At 39.3% G+C, this 27,738-nt stretch overlaps 2 protein-coding genes and 1 non-coding gene across 4 annotated transcripts; 1 reads left to right on the top strand and 2 right to left on the bottom strand.

Annotated features, from left to right (window-relative positions):
- LOC103175336 (adaptor related protein complex 1 subunit sigma 3) lies at nt 1-15,818 on the top strand. Of its 2 annotated transcripts, none has more exons than XM_007888354.2 (5): nt 1-112; nt 8,717-8,895; nt 9,512-9,620; nt 12,934-13,071; nt 14,185-15,818. In XM_007888354.2, exons 2-5 carry the CDS (start codon nt 8,717-8,719, stop codon nt 14,218-14,220), a joined length of 462 nt encoding a protein of 153 aa, XP_007886545.1. In that variant the 5' UTR covers nt 1-112; the 3' UTR covers nt 14,221-15,818. The 2 variants fall into 2 exon arrangements, with proteins under 2 accessions (XP_007886545.1, XP_007886528.1); XM_007888337.2 differs by lacking the exon at nt 1-112 and adding an exon at nt 2,498-2,723.
- Nucleotides 13,449-13,520, bottom strand: trnae-uuc. Its single transcript has one exon. It is a non-coding gene; the product is annotated as a tRNA-Glu (tRNA).
- Nucleotides 15,819-18,623: 2,805 nt separating the features above from the next.
- On the bottom strand, nt 18,624-22,883 carry scg2a (secretogranin II a). Its single transcript, XM_042339381.1, has 2 exons — nt 22,817-22,883; nt 18,624-21,151 (listed from the first exon to the last, which is right to left on the bottom strand). Exon 2 carries the CDS (start codon nt 21,129-21,131, stop codon nt 19,152-19,154), a length of 1,980 nt encoding a protein of 659 aa, XP_042195315.1. The 5' UTR covers nt 21,132-21,151; nt 22,817-22,883; the 3' UTR covers nt 18,624-19,151.
- Between the last annotated feature and the right edge of the window lie 4,855 nt (nt 22,884-27,738).

The following is a 27,738-nucleotide window of genomic DNA, read 5'->3' as shown; positions in this document are numbered from 1 at the left end:
ACTATTGTTCCATCAAAGCAGCCTGACTTGGACTCGAAGCTCTCTGTTTCCAGTTTTTGAACCAACATTCCTCCAGAGGAACACAGTGATCTGGGAGTAAGGCCAGCATAAGGTAAATGTGGCTTTGTTTTCCAGTTTACGAGTTTGCAGAACTTAGGAAACGGTTCAATATATTGAAACTAGAATCCCCGCGTGGAGTGAGTGTGACCTCAGAAAGCTATTGTCTGCTGCAATCTCTTCCAGAATGGAGGAGACCAATTTTAACTGCTCAATTCCAACACATGTAAGCCATCTATAAATAACCTATGAAGGTGTGAGGTGAGAGCCCTTCTCCTGTACATATAGCTTTAATACCACCAGCGAGGAATTGCTAATGTGACCTGCTTCTGTGACTCGTTTCCAGCATTTCCTGGTTTAATTCAGATCTCCAGCTGTGGAGGATTTTCGTTTTATCTCGATTATTAGTACTGGGTTTCTACCAAACTCTTAGCAACAAATTAAGAAATTAAAACAAAAGAGAAAACAAAGCGACTCGTCACATCAGGATCAGTACTCTCTTCAAGTAAGGGAATCAGACGTGTGGTAAGGATGTCGGTTCCTTAGAAAATTAATGTGCTGCTTACAGGTTAAGGAAAACCAAAGAAGTGACATGTTTCTGTCACCTTATCACATCCAAACATTTCAAAGCGCTTCACAAATGATTACTGTACTGTCAAACTGAGAATAACTGTGTAGTTTTGCACTGACTTAATTAAAAGTCTTCTTGGTGTTAATAACGCAGTATGTTTTGAGAATAAACCATCTCTTTTGAATTTTTCTCTCCCCCTTTCTTGGGTTTCCCGGTACCATATCCTATCTCGGGCTGGCCTTCTCCCAGCCTCTGTTTATCGGCCTTCCCAACTCCTCCCTCCACAGGCTGCAGATAATCCAGCCCATGTCCTCTCCCGCACCAAACTCCGTGACCCCATCTCCCCCACTCTCGCCGGACTCCACTGGCTCCCTATCCTTCAGAGGAACCAGTTCAAGATCCTGGTCCTCACATACAAAGCCCTCCATGGCCTCGCCCCACCCTACCTCTGCGACCTCCTAACCCCCTACCAACCTGCCCGTTCCCTCCGCTCAGCCGGCTCTGGCCTGCTCCACCCGCCCCACCATTGGCGGGAGAGCCTTCAGCCACTGTGCCCCAACCTCTGGAATTCCATCTCCCATTCACTCCACCTCAACCCCTCCTTAGCCTCCTTCAAGTCCCGCCTCAAGACCCTCCTCTTCGACCATGCCATCGGCCACCCCCCTTCCCCTCCCCTCCCTTCCGCCCCAGACCCCAGCTCGGGTCTGAAATGCTGTTCTTTGTCCAGTGCCTTAGGACGTCCTCCCGACGTGAAAGGAGCTATACAAATGTAATCTTGTTGTTGTTACTGCTGTCTAGAGGTCAAAATTGCTGATGCCTAGTTGGTTTCCATAGAAGCTAAATCGACTGCATGGTAGCCAAACACATCCTTATTTTATATTCAACGTTCATATACATTGACCCCCTAACAGAAATTGCTGATACACTGATCCGGAGCAGGAGCCCTTGATTTTTCCCAGGTTCAAACAACGACAAAAAATTATATTGATATATACAGTCAGGGATTTCGTCCTGAGCTGAGGGTTGGGAACAGAAGAGGTGGAGGGCAGGGAGGGTGAGAGTAGGAAGGTGACGGAAGGCGCGGTCGCGGTCGAAGAGGAGCCAGCAATGAAGGTGCAAAGGGTTGACAGGATTTATCTAAACTGATAATCCTGTGGCATAAAGCTTTGCTACCTCCAGAGCATTTGCTTTGCCAATGATACTATTAGAGCCTGTGATCCCATACGAATTCCCTGTAAACATTTACTTCCAGGTTCTGGGCAATAAAATACCTTCATAACTACTTGTGAAATGCAAATTAAGCTAAACCAGGAAGAAATCGGCATTTTCATTCAAGTCACTCACTCAAGGGTGTTGTTTGCCTTCCACAGTGTAGGAGGGCAGAATAAATTCAGGTACAAAGTTACACAGATTGCTTTACACGTCTGGGCTAAATTTAAAACAAAACAGGATTTTCATACCATTAAAAACCTTTCAAAAATTAAACCGTGATCAAATTGTTTACAAAACATGAAAGAGTACTTTTGGAGTATTTGGGGAAAAAGGGACTTGTGCTCAACAACAGTATAAATAAAGCAAGCCATGAAAAATTTAACTGCACTTGTGTTTACATTTTCTATTAGTCACAAAGGATTGTTTTACCAACCCTAGAACACTTAAATAGCAGGGAGATTTTTCATTCAAGACCCAAATGTTACACTCACAGTTAATGATTCGGATAATTATTATTATTTATTATTATTATAGGCAATGTACAAGTCTTGAAACAATGACTCGAGTGTTAAAACAATTCATGACATGTTTACAAGGAGTTTTCCTCTACTCTGTTTGTGCAGTACGGGATAAGGATAAGAATGAAAAGATCCGACTTTAAGATAACGAAAGCACGAGGAGAGGTTAATCCCTTTGCTTCTTAGTTAATGTGTAATGCACAAGCAGGTTCCAGGGCAGAGATCCTGGACAGGGTGGAGCTTTCACTTCAAAGAATTGTGGGATTTCAGGAATGGTTTCCTGAAAGTCAGCTTCTCAGGAAATGTTTCCTCCTCAGATTTGGGAAACGTTAAGCCATCGGGACCTTACGCTCTGAAGAAGAATGGTAAGTCCAACTTCTTTTCAAGTGCTCGGTGGATCTCAAAGTGTCTGACAGTGCCGAGGACCGGGCTGTAAATGTCAGTGGCATTTTGAAATGTCTGTACCTGTTTGTGCAGGTGTAGTTAACACACCTGGTCTAACTAAGATGTGGCAATTACTTTGAATTAAGATCAGGGCATCTGCGGTGCACAGTGACACTGACTTGTACATTTCGATAAGACGGAGACGAGAATTTGTACTATTAGTAGTTAAACAATTTTGGTGAAACTCCTCAGCCACTTTGCTGTACATGACTGCAGCACCTGATAACCTGGCTGAACAGGTTTTTCTGCATTGCCGAGATTGAGGATAGGGCTGTTCAAATATTTATTTGAAATTTAAGTAATTTACTCCCTTGTAAAAAAAAATTATTGAATGTCAAGACCTTTAAGACTAATGAGTTGCTATGTCTAATTTCACACTCCTTGTAAAACAGATATGCAGTTTTTTTTTACTGGGTGTATTTACTGAGTGTAAATAAGATATGGCTTGAAATCTGACTGATTTGTTTGTGCTACTATCAAATGATCATATTCAGACATAAACAAAACCCATTTCAGAATAGGTCTGACATTGGTGCAGAGATGAGATTTCCTTTTCTCTATTGCTTATTCTGTTACCAGTATCAGAGAAGTCTTAACAAATATTTAGATTCATTACGAAATGTGCAGTAACATGTGCCAGATAAGCAATTTGTATGGCAAGGCATTTTCTTTGAGAAAAGTTTTTAGCAGAGCGATATATCTGTATCAAGACGATAGCTATGACTCTCAGTTAGCTAAAATGGTTGATCTTGGGTTGAAATCTGTTCAGTAATAAAATGTCAAAATGCCTATAACTCTTTGAGTAGGTGGAGAGGAGGAAGTGGGGGTGGAAGAGGTTAGTTAGGGCTTTAATGAGATGTTGATGGCTAGTTGTAGTTAGCACAATCCACTCAATAGATTCAAATATTAGAGAAACAAACATTTCTTAATTCATCACTGATATTGACCCTGGGAAATTTAATTTATAATTGACAATTTGACACACAGCCAATCCACAAATGCAATGAATGTGACAGCTGCATCCACACACTGGAAATGCTTATTTCTTCATTCTACATTCTACATTCTGGGGCAGAGCACAACACTTAAGAAAATGTTATTGAATCGAGTTGATAAATAGGACACAGAACTTGGACCGGTGCCCAAAGACACTGGTGTGAATTTAATTGTTGCCAAGTATTCCTCTGACCAGCTATTCCAGGTTATTCAATAATCCACCCCATTTTTATACACTGGAGACCAATTTGAGAGTAGCAGCTAATTTTGTACCTTTCCGCCAATCAGTGCTCGATGAAGCCGGCAACAATAGTCCCTAATTAATCCCCAAATCAGGTGACAATTGTATAATCAGCCCCTGAGGCCGCAATGACATTGCCAGATGATGCCACACATATTTACATCGCTCTTCATGCAGTTCTGCAACACCCATGAACAACACCCAGAAGCTGTTATTCAAAGGAGTTGAGATGTTTTCGAACAGGGTGTGTGACAGAAAATACTGTTTGGCAAACACAAAAGGAATTTGTACTTTTGCAGCACCCTATCAAGTCAAAGCATTGTAGTGTTTAATATGTAATTGTTATCAAATCTTAGATGGATGTAGCACACAAGAAAATTGTGTGTGTGCATGTGTGCATGTGTCCCCAAACATAGTCCCACAGGTGAAGTTTCCAAGAGTTGTCACTTGCCATTCTCCAGCCTGAGTCAGTATGTTTTGCTATGGTTGGAAAAGAAATGGAAAGGAAACATGGGCAAGGGAGAGGTGTCCAAAGACACGGTCGAAGAGTTAAGTTTTAAGATGGGACTTACAAACAATACAGAATTACATTTGTAAAGCCCCTTTCACGTTGGGAGGACGTCCCAAGGCTCTGGACAGTCAGGAACTTAAAAATAAAAATAGAGAGGGGATAAGACATGCGTGTAGAGGGAGGGAATTCCAGAGGTTGGGATCTAATGGCTTGATCCAATTGTGCTTTGGAATGAGCAAGGGATGTGCAGCAAGTCTGAGGTAGCCATACAGAGGATGCTCTTCTTCACATGTGAGATCCGAGATGGCTCAGTAGCTTTGACATCAAGTTTTACAGAGCAGGAATGACCAAATACTCAATCTCTGGTTTGTGCTTAATTAGTTGATCACAATCAGGACAGGACGTGTGCTCGCATTGGGGAAGACGGGCTGAATGTCCTATTCCTGTTCCTATGTTTCTAAGAGAAAAAGAAACATCAGTCACATTGTTTAGTAATTGCTGCTGAAAACTCAGGTACAACAGACATTTAGTAATCAACAGAATATTACTGCAAATGGGTAACATTATAAATAAGTTTATTTTTTGAAGGGTAACGTATTAAATAGAGATAACCCAATATTTTATTAGAGATCCAAGGTCTTTTAAAGATACAGAATCATATTGACAGGCACTGATCACATTCTGATCACGAACAGTAATGCACTTGGGCCAATGCACGTTTAATTGAGGCTGTGTTTAAGTGCTCTGAGACACCATCCAGTGTGAAGAACGCTACATAAATGCATGTTGTTGTTGTTGTGTTTGGGGTTCTGGCAACATCTCCTCACCAGATCTTTCTGCCGCATCTTCTGTTCACTGCCAATATATTTCTATTTGCTTCAATTCTGGGAAAGTACGAGGTTTATAGAAAAGGCCACCCCCTGGCAATGCGCTCCAGCTGCCTGGTTTCCTCCAGGCTTGGAATTTCTTATCAATTTATTATTATTTCTCCTTCCCTTTATTGTTTAATCTGTGGGAATTACTGCCCTTTCTTCATTTCCCACACTTGCCTTCACAACTGTACTTCATTTCCAATCACTATCATTCTGTAAATTATGTTGAGATGTTTGCATTTATATAAAAGGCAATATATGAATGTAAGTTGTTGTTACTCTTTAGCATTTTCTGCATACTCTTTAGTTTTATTTTCTTCCGTGTAAAACAAAAGTTTATTTCCCACCTCCTTTGCATTTGACATAGCTGTAGCGCCATTCATATAAAGAAGACATCTCAATGTGTTTTAAAGCATTAATTGACCATGTATTTTGTGGATGAATTTGTAAGCGTAAAAAAGTAGCTTTATACAAACAAACTAAATTTCACATGACACAGCTAACATTCACAGAAAAAATAAGTCAAAGGATTTGGAAAGCAACAGGGAGGAGAAATAATAAAACTGCATTCAATATTGCTGCAGAACCCATTTAAGTCACCAGAAACACTAAATTGGAAAGAGCTTTAACACTTTGGATCTTCCATTCAGTCCCTTATTATCTGCACAAGTAATTTATTCACTCTTCATTCATGGATATTTGATAGCTTCAATCACAACCTGAGCTTAAGCACCAGTATCAATCGGACTAGGAACATAGTACCGCCGTTTGACAAACTTTTGGCTCATGTACATGTCTCCTGACCGGAAGCACAAACTGCAGTAATGTATTATGCAGCAATACAGTACATAACCAAATCTCTGAAAGCTAATGTGTTTAACCTGTTGTATTCCTGGATGCCTTTCAGAAACCAGAGAGAATTGCAATAGAAGGACATTGCTCTCTGTGATCAATATGTGTTTGTTTGACCAGAGTACAAAGGCCTCGAACACTACAGTATAGTCTGATGCCATCTAGTGAGATTAAAGAGTATGCAGTTTCAAATGAAAGGCTTTTGCTTGGCTCCTTTCCCCTTCACAGTGCAGTCTTGTGATAACGTTTGAAATGCCCTTAAAAAAATAATAGCATTAGCAACTTATCCCATGATTTACATTGAAGTTGCCCTGTGTCCTGGTGTATGAATGCGATCCTTTATATTGTACATTCAAAAGAACAGTAGGCCTTATTTTTCTTTACAAGTTACTCCAACGCATCCTTAACTTGCCCAATTCCACTTCCTTTTTAGGTCAACTGCAGTGACATACATGATAGTGATCTTATTGTGCCCATCGCTATTAAAAGCATTGTTTGGAAGCAGGGCCAGATTGCGTGCGAGCACAAAATGTGCAGCTGTAGCCTTACTCACTTACTCAGCTGCTCCACCCCTGGTGAGCAGGGCTAGTCCTCCTTCACATTAAATTAGACAGGCACAACGGCAGTCATGATAAGTAGTCTTTGGCCAATCATTCCTTTACGAGCACAAAATGGGACGGCTTGCCTCACGTCGAAATTTATCATTATGTCGCGTGTGACATAACTTGCAACAACTTGAATTTATACAGCACTCATCACGTAACAACAACTTGCATTTTTACAGCATCCCTCATGCAGCAAAGCATCCCAGAGCGCTTAATGCCAAACCCCTGATGAAATGTACACGCCGCTCAAGTTGAAGAAAAGCTGGTCACAGGAAGACAATGCCTCTTTAATATCTTGGGCAAGGAAAAATGAGTGTTTGGGATGATTAAAAGAGGTTCTTAATTGTAAGAGTAAAGTGTCAGCGGTTTCTTTCACTGAAGCCTGAGATGAGATTATTTTCTTGGTCATTTATTTTGTAATGCACATGATGAGGTTATTCAGAACATTAAGCATTAAGCATATCTACAGTAGGAAGTCGGAATTGGGACTGACGCTTACAATCCAAACACTCACATTTATGACCATTCATGCAAGCAGCCTATCAATTGGTCAAACAAATATAAATTTAGGGAATGTTCTGGATAAGAATATGAACAAAAGTGGATCAAGATTTTACTGCATTGTAATAATACTAATCCTTGCATTTGATATAGTGCCTTATGACGTCATTGAGACATTTCAAAGCGCTTCACAGAATGCACTCTTAAAGTGTAGTGACTGTGTATTTTGTGGGCAAAATGCAGCAACCAATTGTGCACAGCCCCAATGTCCCACAAACAGTCATGAATATAGTAATGTTCAATAGGCCAGATTTCTGACTTTTAATCTTCAGTACAGTTTTATTTTTTTATTACGGAAAAGTGCATATACTTTATCAGGCTCTCTGCTCCATTATAATAGCTGATAATAGTTCTGCTAAGCCTATTCTTTACGAGTTTGATTTATAGAACTAGTGATTAATGCTTTTATTTCAGTTAAAAAATAACCATCAGAAGATTTTTATCCCTTAGGAAAGCTTTGTGACTGTACGTGCACTCTGATTTGTCCTCTCTCTCTTGCTCTTCGTTAGCGATGTTGGTTAGAGATCCTCCGTAGATATTTTGTAGTTCAGAATTACTAGTTCAGTCCAGTTCAAATCCTTGATCTAAGTTTTCAAAATGAATACGATACACGGTAGAGCAGGTTTGTCTCAGAGATATGAGTAAAATACCTCACTACTAATCTAAATAAAAAGATTTACTAAATAGTGTAGTGACTGTGATTGTAGCCAAACTGCGAAAAGAAAACTTTTTTTGAGCAAATTGGTAGCTATGCAGGTTTATCAGCTTATATCCCATCACACAGATGATACAGTTCAAGATCCTGGTCCTCACTTTCAAAGCCCTCCATGGTCTTGCTCCCCCCTACCTCTCCGAACTCCTAACCCCCTACCACCCTGTTCGCTCCCTCTGCTCAGCGGGCTCCGGTCTGCTTCACATTCCCCGCCTTGCTCACCCCACTATCAGCGGGCGGGCCTTCTGCCACTCTGCTCCGACCCTCTGGAACTCCATCCCGCAGTCCCTCCATCTCGCCCCCTCCCTCGCCACCTTCAAGACCCATCTCAAGACCATCCTCTTCGACCTTGCTTTCGATCTCCCTGCTTCCCCCCTGCCCTCCACCCTCCCCCACCCTGACCCTCAGCTCGGGTCCGTAACTCTGTCTGTCCAGCGCCTTGGGACGTCCTCCTGACGTGAAAGGCCCTATACAAATGTAATTTTGTTGTTGTTATTGTCATTATTATTATTATTATCACAATTTTTAAGGATAAACGATGATTTTTTAAAAATTCTGCCACAGATGCGTTTCATGCTGCTATTCAGCCGTCAAGGCAAACTGAGGCTGCAGAAGTGGTACAGCACAGTGCTTGAAAAGGACAAAAAAAAGATCATTCGGGAACTTGTTCAGATTGTGCTGTCTCGACAACCTAAAATGTGCAGCTTTGTGAACTGGCGAGACGTCAAAATTATTTCTAAAAGGTTTGTGCTGTCACACGTAAAATGCCCGTTTGCACATTGAAATCGTTCTTTTTAGTTCAAAATATTTGGATGTTAAAAATGCTTTTGTTGGTGTGATATATTTTTAATAGCTGCTGTTCAGAATGCAGTGTTCCGAGATGCTATCCTGCATGAAGGATGCTATATAAATATAAGGTATTCTTATTGTTTAGACCAGGACAAGGCACATTAGGACTACCTTACGTGTCAGGGCTTCAGCTTACCGTGCTTTGCAGTTAACTTACACATGAGAAGTACTGTATATACCCCACTGGATTTGGAATATTTTATTCTGGCCAGTTTATAATAAACCACAATTGTACCAGTTCTGCAGTTCTTTAAGTTATAACTAATAGGTAAATTCATGGGTTATTTATTTTGTAAGATATGCTTATATTTTATTAGTCAATATTTTATGTTTTACTGGTCAATGAAGCATAAGCAAATATTTTCCTTCACTGTTGAGATAATTTGACAATCTCACTAGATACTTTGATGCCATCATGCTTATTGTGAAATGGTACAGTCAATAAACTGAAGATAGTTAAGCTGGTGCTGTACATAAATTGACATGACACTTTTTAAAAATGTTTTTCAGGTATGCTAGTTTATATTTCTGTTGTGCGATAGAAGAGCAAGATAATGAACTTCTGACTCTGGAAATCATCCATCGTTACGTGGAGTTGCTGGACAGATACTTTGGAAATGTACGTTTTCTTCAAACATTGGCCTGGAAATCTGGAAAGAGCTATTGATGCGTCAATTTACCTCTTTGTGGTGGTTAACCACTGTTTACAGTATTCAAATTTGCATCACTGTAAAGTTCTCCTTTTTGTATCGCTTTAAAACACCGTTGGGAGACAGTATCACAGTCTGGCATGTAGCCTTCTGCAATGAATGTAATAACAAAAAACGTTGTTTCGGATCTGTTGCAGACTCGAAACTCTGACAACAGAATCTGCTAACAGCGTGTTAGATACATATCTGTATTCTAATTGGGTCAAATGCCGAAATTCACACTTCTTACCTATGGAGTCCTGGGACTGTTAATTGCGGCATGACTCATATATAAATGGATATGGAATATAAATTGTATTCTGACTGATAATAACCTCAGATTTATGCTTAGTGGTTTCCAGTAATGGAGCTATTTGTCAGACACTAATCCTTGGTCTCTATTATTCACAATTTGAGAAGACTCATGAAATAATATATTCTAATTAAGCTAATTTTTCTACTATAATGCTAATTGTACGACTATAGTAATACAAGATTGGAAGGGAAGGTCATTGGTACCTTGCACAATGTGATGACATGACTTGACAAATGAGTTTCCAATTCAAGGTAAAACCATCTGGGAGACAAGGATCAGAGACTGGGAGCTTTGCTAGAGGGAAGCAAAGTGGGAAGGGAGAGTCAATGTGAATTGCTGCCTGGATCCATGGACATATGTTTGATCGGTAGTGTATTTCCAGGATTTTCGTGATTGAATATTTCTTGATTGATGCCATCAATCAAGAAATATTCAATCGAGAAGATTAATTTTGTTGGCCGACCAAAAGCATTGGCCATTCATCACTGGACTACATCATCCAAGCACCATGTTGTCCTGAACTATTTTTATTCATTTTTTTAAAAAAACAATTCCACAAAATACACAGTTTCAAAGAAAAAAAGACAAAATTTTTGCACCGAAAGAAAATGTTTGGCAACATGCGTTTGTATTCAGGATCAACATTTTGAACACGTACCACAGAATTAATTTTATTGTATGTCCTTCCTCAAAAAAAAGTCAAAAGATATTATTTTGAAATTGCTGAATAAATAGAATTCAGAAATAACATTTTTTCAAAGTATTTTGCTTGCCAAAGTTTGGTGTAATTTGTTATAAGTGTTGGTTCCCTATAGGAAGTGACCATCTTCAAAACAGCCCCATTCCCCCCTTAAACTCTCAAAATCTAATAATATTTGTTTAAAGAGCATTAAGACTTCAATATATCCATGTTTGCATTGTTGCAAATTTGCTAAGATCAGTTAATATGCAGAAAGCTGTCACTACAAGGCCCTTATCACTGGATTTATTCTGTTGCCATAAATGTGGCCAGATTTGTCATTGCGATATATCTGTATGTGTTCTAAAGCAGTTAATAGGCAGTTCCACAGGTAACCACAGTAACAGTCAATGAGATGTGTTTCAGTGCCGTGCATTTAATAATAATCTATAACAATAATCTTTGCATTTGATATAGCGCTTTTCACGTCGGGAGGATGTCCCAAAGCGCTTCACAGAACAGACTGTAAAGTGAATTGACTGTATATTTGTGGGCGAACGCGGCAGCCAATTGCGCACAGCAATGTCCCACAAACAGTCGTAGATTGAAAATGACCAATTTATTATTGTTTTTGGTTTTGGAGGGATTATTATTAGGCTCTGTGTGGAGTAAGGAAACTTGCCCAAGGTTTCGCCCTCTGCCTGGAATTGAACTCGGGTCTCTCGCTTGCAAAGCGAGTGCTCTAACCAGGACTACAGGTCTCCACAAAGTAATAGTAATGAGATACAGGACTCCACAAAGTAATAGTAGTAAGCAGTTGATTAGAATTACGATTGAGGCTGAGCCTGAAGCACAATAAGGGATTGGATTTTGAAACACATTTCAGACTTTGGAAGATGAAGTGGTCATGTGTATCCTTTTGCAGAAACATGTGAGTGAATAATTACTCATAATGAATAGAATGGTACACACTACTTCTTTTAAGCATAGCTGTTATTTCAGGTACAAGAACAAAGGCACGCTAAACTGGAAGTCGCTTCCTCCTAATTTCAAACTCATTTTGTGCTTAGTTCCACAATTCATTAAATTGTCTCATTTGCTCATAATAAGCACTTGCCCCTGAGTCAAACACAATAGGGTGATGATTTCCTGGAATTAAGTGCAAAGCCTCAGCTACAATTCAGAGATGCTAAAGAGCTCCAGGATTGAAAATGTAAAAGAAGTTGACACTGAATTAGAGCCAGCTCATTTTATGTAATTTTATTTATCGGCTCTTGTGGGTTGTTGCTTCAGAAATATTCCTAAAATTCTGATTCTCACTCCTTCACTTCTGAAGCGCTGATTCCTGCTCGAGTACAGTTCAAACGTGATAGATAGCCTTGCGCAGGGGTGATGGACTAAACAAAACTGGGCTGGAAGGCACGTGATTGATAGCTGATGGTCATAGATTGTAAAGCAGAATTGATTTTTGGTATTGGTCGCATCGCAGTAAATGTTAGGTGTGAGTTGCTATGGTTACAAGTGATGCTGAGCGCAACGTTGCATCTTTTTGTTTTTAGCTGCCAGATTACGTTCGAATGTGATTCCATTCAGGCGGTACTGTAAGGACATGGAATGTTAAACATATTCCTGTTTCTGGCCAAACAACTTTTGATCATATGATGGAGTTATCAGCTCATGTTGTTGGAGAAACGGAAGAATAAACCAGCTTCGTCATTCCTACCTAATGGCTTATGGAAGCTTTGGCAAGAAGATGTTAATATATGTTACATTACATTAGAAAAGGTACACAACAGTAGTATGGGATAATTAGGGAAATGTGTGTAAAGTAAAATGGGATTTCCCTAAAATTATTCTATTGACTGTTTCCATTATGTCTGTACTTGGGTAGAGTGTTTCTGTTTGAAATGCAGTGAAATAAAAAGGCTCAGAATTCATGTTACAACAGGGGAGTTTTCTAACCTGATGACTTTCCCTCACACAGAGGCAGATGTGAGTAACATGCTCATGAATTGTTGTAGCGACCCATTGAAAATGAACCGTTCTGTTGTGCTTGAAGGGTATAATACCCATAATATTGTAGCAAGAATCTCAATCAGAATTAGTTTCACTCTCAAATGTAACTAATATGTTTGATTTAATAAAGATGTACACTGTTGTACTTTGGCTTTCTCCCCTTTTGCTGGTAAACAATGCTATGAATCAATAGTATTGTTTTTTTTCAAAGTCTTTTTGTTACTGATTTCAGGTGTGTGAACTAGACATCATCTTTAATTTTGAGAAGGCCTATTTCATACTAGATGAATTTCTAATGGGAGGAGAGTTGCAAGACACCTCAAAGGAAAGCATACCAAAAGCAATAGAGGAAGCAGATATGTTACAAGAGGTAAATGCAGCAACTGAGTCAGAGAAAAGTACTGTTCTCAATCATTTGTACTATTTGTTCATTCATTGTAATGTAAACTGAATGCAAGGTCTGCAACGTTCACAGCAGAGATTCCTAAACCATCAATAATAATAATAATAATAATAATAATCCTTGCATTTGTTATAGCGCTTTTCACGTCTTCTCGACGTCTTAAAGCGCTTCACAGAATATGCTGTAAAGTGAATTGACTGTATATTTGTGGGCGAAACGCAGCAGCCAATTGCGCACAGCAGTGTCCCACAAACAGTCGTGGATTGAAAATGACCAATTTATTATTGTTTTGTTTTGAAGGGATTATTATTAGGCGTGTGGAGTAAGGAAACTTGCCCAAGGTTTCGCCCTGCCTGGAAATGAACCCAGGTGTCTCGCTTGAAAGGCGAGTGCTCTAACCACTGAGCTACAGGGCTCCACAGTGCGCAATACTTTATTCTGTCTGTTTGATCTGCCACAAATTGGAAACGTTTATCATGTATATTCTTTGTTCATCTTGGACTGAAAATATTGGTGATTAAGTTTCGAAAATTAATTAAATCAGCTCAGTTATCTTTTTACCCCTCGTTACATACTCTCTGTTTCATTACGTTCTCTCTGTTTCTAGTAAGAATTCGACACATGCCCTTTTCAGCAAAAGAAAACGAAACAGATGTAAAAATACAAATCTGTTTATCTATCTCATTGCAACATGAGTGATTTGAGAATAGGATCTATGTCTCTGTATCTCTGAGAAAATAAACCCCAGCATTGGAATACTGTGCAGTAAATTGTTCCATTATGTTACTTATTCTACAGCCATTTTATTTTGATTATTTGTATTCTCCTGGCAATGCAGTGGAGGCTATTTCAGTTACCATGACAATTCCTTCCATGAAGAATGGCACATTAAATACACCACAGACTTGCAGTTCCTGTATCAAGTCTGTCTTTCATTATTTCATTCTCATATAACTGATATTTTGAATGATATCAATAAACCTATATAGTTTTAGTTATAGATAGTTTTATCTCTAAAATCTTGATTTTCTTTTGTGATGTTTGGTTATTCAAACTAACAGTGTGGCATGTTTGTTACAGACAATGGAAGAATATATGTCTAAGCCCACATTTTAACCTGGGCATTACTCTCCTGGAAGAAGGTGGACTAAACATGTGGATAAGGACTTGCAGTGGCTACCAATTGCCAGAATAGAAGTGTATAATATCTTGTTGCAGTGTCTTATTGTGGAAGAAAACATATAATAGGTGGTGCTCTATGGAGTGGTGAGTTTAGTGCGCTTTGACAAAGTGCACTTTTAACAAAATTCTCATTCTAAGAGCTTTTAATCACAAAACTTATCACCAGTGAAACCTCTCCCCCCCCTCCCCCACCGACTACATGAAGTGCAATGTTGTTACCGAATTAGCACTGTGCAATGTTCAGACATCAAATCTAGTTTCATAACATTTTATACAAACAGTTTCTGTGTTGATTTCAGTTTGCTTTTTTGTAAGCCTGAAAATATCATAACGATGTATAACCTACTAATTAATTTTTTTCCCCCTAAATTTTTGATCAAATTTAAAATCTACATTCTTGCAAATCAAACTAACTGAATACGCTATGTTGTCTGTGTTACTCATGCATGTTGTATTTTCTGAAAAATGTAGATTTTTGTACCGTTAAATCCAATCTGAAGGCCACTTCTATCAGCAAATCATCGATAGCGATTTGCTCATCTCAGGTATAAGGTTGGAGTAGTTGTTTTAGTATCTTTACAAAAAATCTTGAAATGCAGTTAGCATGCATCAATTTATTCTGAGGAATAGATATTCTTAACTGAAATAGGGCTTTTGCAATTTCAAAGTGTCCTTATAAAAGGGTAAAACTGTTAGGACATGACATTAATAAAAATGAAGTTATTATTTGAATGTTGATTTAGTCAAGTCTGATATCTGATTTTGAATCTAACCCTTTTGCACTTCTGAAGTTCAAATTGCTCCAGAGTACCCATTCCTCAACAACTTCCAATTGACATTTGATATTTCAATTTGATTTGATATTTTGCTTTCAAAATACACAGCCACTAACTACACTTTACAGTAAATTCTGTGAAGCGTTTTGAGATGTCCTCCTGACAATATCAGTTGCAAGTATTATTTTTATTATAAACGATTTCAATTTTGAAATGGGTCTGAGTCAATTTTGAGTTCAGGAAGTTTAGTTCTAGGTAGATAGTTTCAATGGATTTCCCGCCATGAAGGATTACAGTGAATGGCTGGGTCTGTGTTTCAGTCACTTGTACAAACAGTTTTCTTTTCTGTCCCCCAAATACTCCTGCACATACATTGATGCCATCAGCCTTTACCAGGAACACTTAAACTTGAAATAAAATAAACTCATGCTGTTGACTATGAAGGGTTCTTTGCCCCCAAAATCGTCTGTTGTCAGAGTAATACACTTCCTTATAGTTTCACTTGGTTATTTTGGGAGTCAGTGAATATCTATGAAAATATTTCCCTCGAAATTAATGGGTGTGGTTGTTTCCCTGTTCTTTTTTGACATTTATTAAATATGCAGTAAATACTGTACTGGGGAATCTAATTTGTTCCCCATAGTAAGTTTCTGCAGATTTAAGCAAAACTTGTTTGGATTCATAATGTTGATTTACTGCAACTTGTACAATTAAATGAAAGGTTGGTATTAAAACGAGAACAAAGAGAAGAAAATATGGAGGTTATTAAAGTTTAAGTTATTAAAAAATGAATCAGCGGTCAGAAAAGATTTTTTGTCACACGTAATTATGCAATGGATTGTAGAAGAGAGCGAGGTAGATGTCCTTGATTTGTAAGCTGAACTTGGCCACATTTTTTTTCAACTCCCCAGGAAGTCATGCAATTAGGTAGGTGTGCTCTATTTATCAACACGTTGGCTGACCCTTCAGCACCTGTAGCTCTCAGACTGCAATTATGCTGCCAGTTCCATATTGCTCTCATGCCTGAGGTAGGTGGCGCATTTAATGATGCAAACTTGCAGTGTTATAAAAGCTGATAATGGTGCCAAATCTGCAGTGGAGCTGGAACATTTATTTTAGCTTGATGTGACACTGGGTGGCCAAATTGTCACACATCTTTCTAATAGGCTTCAATTAAACTTTGTCAACTGATATTCTTTCTCATGTTCTGATGATTCGAGTAAAGTTGCTGTTTCCAAACCTCAAAGAATATTTGGGACCCTGATAGATATAGCAATGCACACATTCTGCAAAAGTGAATTACAGTGAGTGGGTCTTAGATCCTGAATCAGTTTAAATAGAAATGATGACATTCCAACACTTTACAGGGAGTCTGTTTGAATTCCTCTGAAGTAGAAAATGGCTGAGATGTTTGTTCAATAGACGAAAAAATCACTCTGCTCTTGAAAATACAACAAAGCTGAAATAACACATGCTGAACTTGGAAAATGACATGTTTGATTTTGAGAACGATACTGTAACTGCCGGGTTCTCAAGTCTAGTTATATTCCTCCTGTAGCCCAAGAATTGCTCAATTAATACTGCCCAAAGTTGTTTCTGTCAGTGTAGCTGATAAAGGTAAGTAAATGACACCAAATCACACAATTTGTTTTGCAGCCTCCGCCTGTTCTTCCTTCAAGAATGGTAACTATTTTATGGCCATTACTCTGCGAGTGCATCAGAAACCTTAGGCAGAAGAAAACAAGTGAAGCCTTTTGGCTCGCTAATCTTGGCTCTATTAATGGACTTTCAAGCTGTGTTACTTGTAATGATTTTCATTTTCTATTCCTATTCCCCACAGCACAGCCCAAGCTTTCCATTGTGTATGCTTCACTTCATCCCTTTCAACCAGATTCATCCAAAGCCCCCAGGCTCACCTCCCTTTATGAACCATTAGACCATCCTGTGATGAGGGCAGTGAATATATTCTCTAGCCGTGGCCTGCAGGAAGAATACTATTTTTCATCCCGTGCAATATTAATGCAATTTTTAAAAATAATCTTCGTATACCACAAAAAATGACTTTACTTTTTGATCTGATCCAATTATTGGTGGGTTCTTATAGGAATCCCAGATAGGCAATACTACATGGCTATCTGATACCTTATCCATCAAGATACCTGGTGGTATTAGCAGTTGTTAGGCACGAACTTCATTTAATCTGATGGTGTTTTGAAATTAGGGCAGAATTCTGATGCCAGGTCACGGTAATAATCCATGTGTATCTACACAAGGATTAGACAAAATGGAAAAACCTGCTTAGTATATTCTCTCCATCCATGCTTAACTCCTAATTGTTAGAGGGGAATCATATTGTATGGTTGAGATCATGTTACTTCCACGTTTGGGATTGTAAGATGCTAAAAGGCTTCTGGATCACTGAATTTACAATTTAATGGAGACAGTCTATCAACTATTTTAGACATTGACTATTTGGGGTGGCTGGCCTCTGGTCACTCAACAGGCGGAGTTGAGTGTTGCGAAATTCATTGCGAAATACTACTGGCTTACCTTCAGCTGATTCCGCTTCCAAATCTTTCACTGGTGTTTCACAGTGAGATCAGGTCCCTGACTTCTTTATAAGTTGCAACTGACTCTTAATTGCATTTCAGCTCTTTAAAGTTTGTGACTTCATTTGTATGATGTAAATATACTATAGTGCTATATAATTCTGTGCTCTCACTGGGGTGATGTTTCTTAAAGGATTTTTAAGAACAAAAACTTGAACAGCAATATTCCCCTGGTTTGCAGTGAGAGCAGTTTATTCAGAAAAGTATGGAAAAATATTATGCGACCGCCACTAAATGGCTAACATTCAGTTTTCTATTTTTATGTTCTCCTCTGTGCCTCTTAAGGACCGGACTCATGTGGAGCACTTCCATGGCATTGATCATTCACCATCTGGTATCTCTCTCTCCCAAAGTAGCATTCTCCATCTGTGAGCCCAGATAGGGAGAGGCTGCATAACAAGGGAGGGCACCACAGCCTGACCCGATAATCACAGGAAGCAAATTTCCCAGCAGTTAGTAAGGGAAACACTGGTGGATATTTTTCCCTATTAACCCGGGCTTTTGAAGTCAATTGTACCATCTCAGCACCTACTGTTTCACACAAACTGATCCATTGGAAAAATCTTAGTTGCAGTTTTAAGGGGGCTGATGTGAAATGAGGAAAACATTGTGAGTTGCAATTCCTGGATTGTTTTCAAAACCTATTTAAAAATCTATCTATTTGAATAGGTTTTAACCACCCCCATCTCCCTCCCACCTGAGGCTCCTATTCAACATTTATAAATAAAGTTGAGACCTAGGTGAAATGCTCAATATAATTTTTATATTATTATAAGTAATACAATAAATCATTCAATGTGTACATGAAATAATGGGTATCAGTAAAATCAAATGGCTCGCTCTCATCATGTGCTATTTACATGAGAGATTAAAAAAGCACCTTAAATTTATTGACAATTTTATTAAAAGGAAAGTAATTTCTGAAGAACGGCTACACCAGAACAAAATAACATTCAGTTTAATGCTTCCACTTTATTTTCTTGTCATAGCTTTTCACAAGAATTCATAAGACAATAATGAACTTATTTTCGTCAATTAAGAAAATGTAGTTTCTTCAGTGAAACTGATGATAGCCGACGGCATGTTTAACGAATCATTCACAGCACACAAACGGCAAATCAATGATTATTTCAAAGCAAAGAACCGTTTGACAAATTTCGATATTAAACATCTTTTTTAAAACCGCTTCAACATGAAAAGTAAAATATTGTTTTCCAGGGGGCATTCACATTTAAAAGTGAGATCCACAGAGGAAAAATTCATGACAAAAGACTGATAACTACAGTATATGCCACACACAATAAACACTTATTTTTTTTACATCTGAATGTAACTGACCATTATGATACTTATAGAAATTTCAAACAAGTAATAATGCATTCTAATCATCAGTAGACAAACTACAATTTTGTTTTCTGTTCACAGATACAAATAAACCTTTGATTTGAATCAACTCCATTTAGTCAACTTAGTAGATCATTTATTTATCTATATAGCGATCTCTGTCATCAATGGCCGCATTCTGTTGATTGATTATTTCCGCCAATTTAAGTATCAAGTTAGAAGGATCTTCAGGACTCTGTTGTCTTTGTGGGATGTAGTTATTATCATTGCCCGTGAAACTTGAGAGTGAATTGATCATTGACATAATCTCTGCAGCCTTTTCGGAGTCTACCTTGCGCAAGAGCTCTTTGATGGGATCTTGAGAGTTGTCTCTCTCGTTCTGGTAGATGTCAGATGAAGAAGGCATTCTGACGCGCTTGAGGTCGATTGCGTTCAGCAGCTTGGGATTCTTGGCTAGCAGCCTTTCCAGGTATCTCGCCAGCTCTTCGTCATAAAGATTGACATCATCGTAGTCGGCTTGTCCTCTGTCCAGACCATCAGTGAACCTCAGTGGTTTGGGAATGCGGTTATCTTTAAACCCATCAAGTGGGCCACGCATCCTGGGCAGAACATTTTCCGACTGATCAGCCTTTGTTAAGTAGCCTGGTTTCTCATACATCTTATCATCCATGCCCAGGACATTCAAGATGTCTTCTGTTGTGAGATTCTCATTCATGTTGTAGTCTGGGACGGCATGGGTCCTGCTGTAACTCTCTCTGAACATCCTGCCTTCACGATCTGGGTGAGCTTTCCAGACTCTTGCCACGTTCTGGGGAATGGCACCTTCCTCCTCTGCCAGGAATGGCATCTCTGCTTGCTTCTGCTTGGCATCTTTCAACATCTCAATGATATCGTCCGGGGGGATCTGCAACTTGCTGGACAGTTCAATCAGCTGATCCACCATCTGTGGGTTCATTTCATCTTCAGACCCTTCAAACCTTTTTGTCGCCATTTTCTCCTTGTCCACGTTGGTGTCTTGATTTCTCGCTTGACCTCGTTTGGCCTGTCCCTCTTGCATGCGTTTGTAATATTGCAACATTAAATCTACAGCAGCATCGGACATTTGCTCTTGATTTTCCTTCTCCATCAATGCTTTTTCTTGGGAATCCAACCGATTCAAGCCCATCTCGTTGAAACCAGCTAACGATTTCTTCGCGTTGTCTTCTGTCTCTTCGGAATCGTTGTCGACCTCTGTTTCATCGTCTCGAAATTGCAGTTCCTTTTGCTGGTGCCTGTTCTTGACTTCAACCGAGTTCCACTCTTCTCCCCCCGCTACATCGTCATAGGCCATGTCATTGCCCCTGGAGTTTTCCTCATCTTCCTCCTCCACTTTGCCAAAACGATCTTCCTCCAGTCTCCCCCTTTGCTTTTTGTAGGCGCCCGTGTATTTTCCCAGTTCCTGGAATGCAGACTCCAGGGTCGCTAGGCTCTGGGGGGTGTATTGCTCTTCCACAATTTCGTTGGTCCGTTTGTAGGGATTAATCGGATACATTTCCTCCGGAAAGGAGATGTAATGCTTCCTCGGTAGCCTACCTCTCCGTCCGCTTTCGGGCAATGGGTATCCATCATAGTCTTGCTGGTTGCCTTCAAGATCAATTGTCTCTTCCTCCGGTTGCTGGTACTGTTTGCGCAAACTGTAATATTTATCGTTGGTCCTAGACGCACTCGCTTTCTGGCTTTCTGTTTGCCTCAAGGCTGACAGCAAAAGTTTGGCCCATTCAGCCCTGTCATCATCTAGAGATCCCCTGGTGTCATCTGTTTGCTGGTTCTCCTGATCTGCTTCCTCCGCATTTGATGTATAGAGAGGTGTCCCTTGAAATGGGTTGAATCTGACTCTACCATCGTATTCCGGGATGGCTTTGCCTTCGCCGTTTTGCCTCCTTAGATTCTCAATGAATTCCAAGGCTTTGATCATATCTGGGTTGGGGGGCTCGTAAGTCAGAGGGTATTTGCTCTCTTTGTAGACATTGGGATCGTACTCGCGAAGCCCCAACGAAACGGCGTGGATGCAATAGGAATGGACCAGGATGACGAGGGTTAATATCGTTCCACTTGAAACAGCCTTTAGAAACGCCATCTTTACACTGTTGCCTGGAGCTGGCGAGAGAATAAATAACAAAAAAAACAGCACAGTCCATTACATGAAAGCATTCTGCTCAATTGCAACAGTCAATGTCAATGTGGGCAGTGCAAGACAATTCGATGCAATGAATGAAATGATTGCCTGGTCCTTTCTCACTGGGACTCACTCACTCACTCACTCACTCACTCACTCACTCACTCACTCACTCACTCACTCACTCACTCACTCACTCACTCACTCACTCACTCACTCACTCACTGCTGTACATCACTGAACATCACCTCAAATGATCACCGACAAACAATGGCTAATTCTCAAAACCCAACCCTTTTCCCCCTGTTTTCTTCCCCTGGAAAGGTTTGTAGCATTAGAGGGGGGAAAAAATACGACTCAATCGTTGCATTTGAACCTGAGTCACACGCCTTCGATGTACTTGAAATCCAGATTTTGTTTCTGAGAAGTATTTTATGAATGCAAAGGGGGAAAAAAAAAAAAATGGTTAGTAATTCCTGGGATACCCAACGCACAACACAGAACGCAGAGCTGCACTGTGCACAAGCAATAAGGTATATTTTTTCCTCGTTTGTCTTCTTGAACATTTTCACCGCATTTGACTCTAATTTCTATGGAGTGGAACCATTAAAAGGGATCTAATACATTGTTTTTTTTAAAAAAAACCACAGGCTCTTCAAGCTCTGAAAATCTGCTGTATTTGTTGCCAAGGAAACATACAATTAATTCATTTCTCTGGCGACTCACCACCATTTAACCGCCTGAGAGGAACAGCATTTTGTTCTGGAAAATCACAGAATGATACCCAGAGGATTAACTAAACCATTACAGAAGTGCACATCTGTTTATATATATATATATATATAACTGTATATGCATTATATATATTGTATGTATATATACACACACATTGCTATAATCAAGTGCAAGGATTATACCATAAAATACACATCAAATATATATTATATACATATATAAAGTCCTGGAAAGTCAGCTTCAGTGCACATCACTCACTGAAAGCAACTGTGTGGGGGTCAGTGCGCTGTGCGCAATTTCAAATGCTAAAAGAAAATTACATTGTGAACATGTCAAGCGCTTTGAGACGTCTGACCGACGTGTTAAAGGCTCTGTGTCGAATGCAAAGATGATGAGGATTATTATTATTATTATTATTATTTAACAGTAAATCAGTAAAACGCTTTTACTTTCTCAACTTGGTCAGGTGGCTCAGACCAGACGTATTGTTCAGTTGGTCAACAACCCTCTCAATAGGAATATATATAGATATTTTTTTTTAACACCAAAAAAAAAATCAGATTTGATCAGCGACGTTGAAAGAACTCAAACCCACTCGTTTACTCGTGAGATGACTGTACAATGCAATGCACAATGGGACTGTACAATGCAATGCATCCAAGAGACCCCCCAAATGCAGCGACAGACCCTGGGTCTAGAGCGCATCAGGTTGTCATCAGTGTGTGGGGGGGGGTCACACACACACACACACACACACACACACACACACACACACACACACACACACACACACACACACACACAACAGCACCAGCCACAGGAGGGACCAGACAACAAATGGTTTTCCTCTCCTCTCCTCTCCTTAGCGTTTGTTTGTGTCCTCATTTATTTAAAAAAAGGCTAAAGCTTACCTGCGATTCAAGTTCAGCAGAAACCTGATGGGAAAAGCAGCATCTCCCCCACCCACCCACCCACACACCCCCTGTGCTGTGTGAGTGCTGTGTGTGTGTGAGTGCTCTGTGCTGTGTGAGTGCTGTGTGAGTGAGAGTCAGGGACTAAGGTTTCAGCACCAGGACAGCTCCCACTATATAAAGCGGCCCCGCACCCGGACAGCACCACCTGACACAGCGTCAGACAGCACTGACGACACCACAAACCTTATCACTGAAAAATACGCAGCATCCATTCCTCCATCCTCCCCCCCCCCCCCCAACCCCCACCCCAAAACACAAAGCCAGCCAGAGGGATGCTCACGACTGATTACAAACGTCTAAGATCAATCACTTACTTACTTACTTACTTCAGATGGACTCGGGCTATTTAATAGATCTTTGCTGCAGTGTTCCTGTATATTGGCTATATGTTACAAAATTGGCCACCACCACCATCTCCACCACAACAACAACAGCAACACCAACTAGCATTTGTATAGCCACTGTGTGCCAAGGCGCTGGACAGTCAGGGATTTGGACCCGAGCTGGGAGTTTTGGATCAGGTTGTGTGTGTGTGTGTGTGTGTGCGTGTGCGTGTGCGTGTGGAGGACAGGGAGGGTAGGGGTAGGAGGGTGGCCAAAGGCTCGGTCGAAGAGGAGGGTCTTGAGACGTGCCTGGAAGGGAGACAAGGGAGGGAGCGCGGCGAAGGGACTGTGGGATGGAATTCCAAAGAGCAAGCTTTGCTTTAAATAAGAAGGGCGAGCGTAAGAAAAAGATACTCTCCGATTAAGATTTATGACTCTCCATCGCAAAATGTTAAGTGCACCTTTAGACTGTTAGCAATAACCCATCGTTTTAGTTCACAAAAGCGGAATCACAAAGAACATCTTGGCTTCTCCTTCCCCACTGGAGTAATCTAGTTTCAATTTATTTATACAATCCATAACCATATGGACTAGTTAGGATCGGAACTATTCATAATTTATCAGTGCTGCACTTTGCTCAAAGAGTACAGCATTAAGTCGCTATCCAGCTTTGTGACATATAATTAGACATTTATGGACAGTAATACATCCAGTGGTCAAAAACTGTACACCTTTAGGATTATTTTTTCTAATCTGTTACATGTGTCCAACTCCAAGTCTTTATTCAAGTAGAAGACAAGCAGAAGATTTGTCCAAGTCTTTATTCAAGTTGGTGGTCTTCTATTGACTCACTGAGTCATTCAATATTTGCATAATACGAGGAAAAGAGGAATGGTTAAATCGAATGTAGGACAAGTGAAATTGTAAATTTATGGAAGAAATCTGAAACAGTGCCCTCTCTAGGATACCTTGGCAAATACAAGTAGCAGTATCAAGTAAATGTTTTCACTTGTAAAAATATGCACCGATTAGAAATGATTTGCGGTGTCTGACCAATGTCAGGAACAGCACAAATATCCAAGCTACCATGCTTTGACAGATGTGTTCCAGCTACTGGTGTGAGATAGAGCTAAACTTGCATGAATGCTACAAACTGTTCTTTGGATGATCTTTATATCTAGTGATGCATTTAAGAGCCATATAAACCTAAAACCATTAGAGTACGTTGCATGTTATTAGGAGGGTGTTTAATATATTAATGAATAATCAATAAATAATGTTATTCAGTGGTACATTGGAGACTTATTCAGACTTGTAATGGAAGATTACTATGCCTTGCCATTACTTGCCAATTGGGAATGCTGTTAGGCTTTTTCCACCAATAAAGCACTGATGTTTGCTCAGCTGGATGTGAATTGATCAGCCGAATCCAAACAGTTGCAATTTTGGCCTGTGACACGTCTCATGGTAGCATTTACACTTAAACATTTTTGTTGGAATATATGACGGCTAATTGATTAGAGAATATCCTAACCTTCAATGTAAGGAATCCTAATGAGAGGTGATTGTAATCATAATAATAATAATAATCCTTGCATTTGATATAGCGCTTTTCACGTCGGGAGGACGTCCCAAAGCGCTTCACAGAACACACTGTAAAGTGAATTGACTGTATATTTGTGGGCGAACGCGGCAGCCAATTGCGCACAGCAATGTCCCACAAACAGTCGTAGATTGAAAATGACCAATTTATTATTGTTTTGTTTTTTGGAGGGATTATTATTAGGCGTGTGGAGTAAGGAAACTTGCCCAAGGTTTCGCCCTGACTGGAATTGAACTCAGGTCTCTCACTTGCAAAGATCATATGCAGCTTTCTCATCAAATCTGTAAAATCTGGTGATTAACAGAATGTGAAACTCTGTTTTCACATTCTATAATCACCAATTACCATGATAAAAGTAAACCTAATACATGCAAATTCTCAAAGGAAAAATAGTTTGAGTTATTGAATTATGGGGTGTTATTGACTTTGTGGACTTTTACCCATGAACCATTTAAACAATTAGAAATCAAAATCTACATAAAGTCTTTTTATCTAGGACTTTAATGTGTTTAGACAACTTGGAGTAGCCTTGCTCCTATCAGTTCAACAATGTTCATTCACAATTTATCCTGTGAAGTGTTTTGAAATGCAATTATTATATTTTGTTATTATTAATGTGGAGCAGAAAACCTGAGTTGTATACCATCGCCAACACCGACAAGAATTTGGACTTTATATAGGATAAAGTCTTGAAGCACTTTACAAAGCCCACTCTACATTTCACCAGAGTCTTAAAAACAAACACCCAGTTTAGTGAATCTGCACAGAAGCCAGTTAACACGGAATGGCCTTAGGAGCCCAAGAACAGTGCGATTATCACTTTTCATGTTTATCGATGCTGATACATGGAGCCAGGAACAGAGCTCCAGCACAAATTATGCTCTCTGGTTTGCAATTTATACTATGGCCAAATTGATGCTCAGTGTGCAACACAAACACATTACAGCCACTGGGGAGAATATTTTTATCCCATTAACATCGAAGTTCTGAAGGAGATAAAATAACAACGGTTTTCTCACTTGAAGCAAGTAGTTATCTACAAGTGCAATTTTTTTTTTATCTGTGAGGTGTTATAGTATTTCTGTTAAATAATTGTTCAGGATTGTCTGTTTTTTTACCAAATTTCTTGTGTATTATAAAAATAATATACGTTGGTACAAGAATGAATTATGCTAAATAATCCACTAGTGAGGTATCTGTAGTACTCAAGGGTTATATAGACTGTTCCACCAGATGGTTTATTTTCCACAGTTCATTGTTCAATAATGCATTTCCTCTGTACACTCCTCATATTGAAGCTTGGAATGACATTGTGGCCACTTCTGGGAAATTATACAATTCTCACAGTGCTATGTGAATTATCCATTCAATTTATCACATTTAAGACTTCATCCCTAAATTCCTGAACGCAGAAAATGTTTTGGAGATTTCACTTTTGCTAGTTTCATTTATTCCAGTTACTTGTGTAGAATCAAGGATAAGAAGACCTAAAATAAATAATAAATAATAATAATATATTCCTTGCATTTGATTCGGCGCTTTTCACGTCTTCGAGGCGTCTCAAGCGCTTCACAGAATATACTGTAAAGTGAATTGACTGTATATTTGTGGGTGAAACGCGGCAGCCAATTGTGCACAGCAGCGTCCCACAAACAATCGTGGATTGAAGTGACCAATTTATTATTTTTTTCTTGAGGGGTTATTATCAGGTGATTTGGAGTAAGGAAACTTGCCCAAGGTTTTGCCCTGCCGGGGATCGAACCAAATCTTTCGCTTGCGAGGTGAGTGCTCTAACCACTGAGCTACAGGACACCACTTTGTAAAATACTTGTGAATGAATATCTGACTTGTTTTAAGCACCTGGGACATGAGTAAACAATTTCATTCTTGAATTCCACTTCTGTAAATGTCTCTTATGTTAATTAGATTGTGCACTCCATGCATTTACTGTTAAAAGGTTGGTGCTTCCAAGCATGCTGTTAAATATATAACAAAGCTCAGTACAGCTTTTATATTAGTACTGTAATACTAATGGGAATTAAATCATATATCCTGCTTTTCCATTGTTCCAATTCATATTACAAGACATTTTCATCTGCTTTTCTGACGAATTACCTGTTAAGAAAATCAGCAAAATGAGTTGTTTCATTCATAAAGTTGTTATACACAAATTGGATGACAGCTAATAGTGACATGTGATAGATATTCCTATTTGCAATTTTTTATGAACTAGCCTTACGAACCTTGTTTGGATATAATTATCAAATCTATGCCATATTTTCTATGTTTTGTTGGTTAGACTATTTTGTCTAGCATTCTACATCGCTGTTTTAAAATCTCCAGTGTCTTTCATCAGGTCAGTTGGCATGTTTGCTCTGCCAGAATTTTCAACCCCCACGTATTTCATAACACAAATGTCAAGTGCTGTGGATCACTTTAGAATTGAACTCTTAGAAGTCAGTTTTGATTGCATTGACAATTCTTTGGTATTTGGGAGTTTTGCTATCTGGCAAACATACAGTAATTTAAAAAATAAACTCTCATTACTAAGTATCTTTTGGTGTCATTATTTAGCAAATAGCACAGAATTTAATGACAACAAACTAAATTACGCATTCAAGAGTTTAAATATTGGCATAAACTGTAAGAGCAATGTTTGAACACTTCAATAAAAGTGATATCAACCCTGCTTTGAGACATCTCGAAGACGTGATAAGGCACTATATCAAATGCAAGGATTATTATTATTATCTGGTGGTGAGGTGGCTGGTTTGTTACGATTTAGTTCAGTTGTTTTTCAGCAACGAGTATCATTTCAGACCATGACAGATGGGAAACTTTTATGCATGAATGATAATTTGGCCTCCAGTTATATTTTACCGAGCGATTTAAACTGAACTGTTATTGGATTTCATTTCAGCAAGTTACAGGAA

The sequence above is a fragment of the Callorhinchus milii genome, unplaced genomic scaffold (assembly GCF_018977255.1).
Source record: "Callorhinchus milii isolate IMCB2004 unplaced genomic scaffold, IMCB_Cmil_1.0 Scaffold11, whole genome shotgun sequence".
Classification (NCBI taxonomy): Eukaryota; Metazoa; Chordata; class Chondrichthyes; order Chimaeriformes; family Callorhinchidae; genus Callorhinchus; species Callorhinchus milii.
This window is presented reverse-complemented; position numbering and strand designations above follow the sequence as displayed.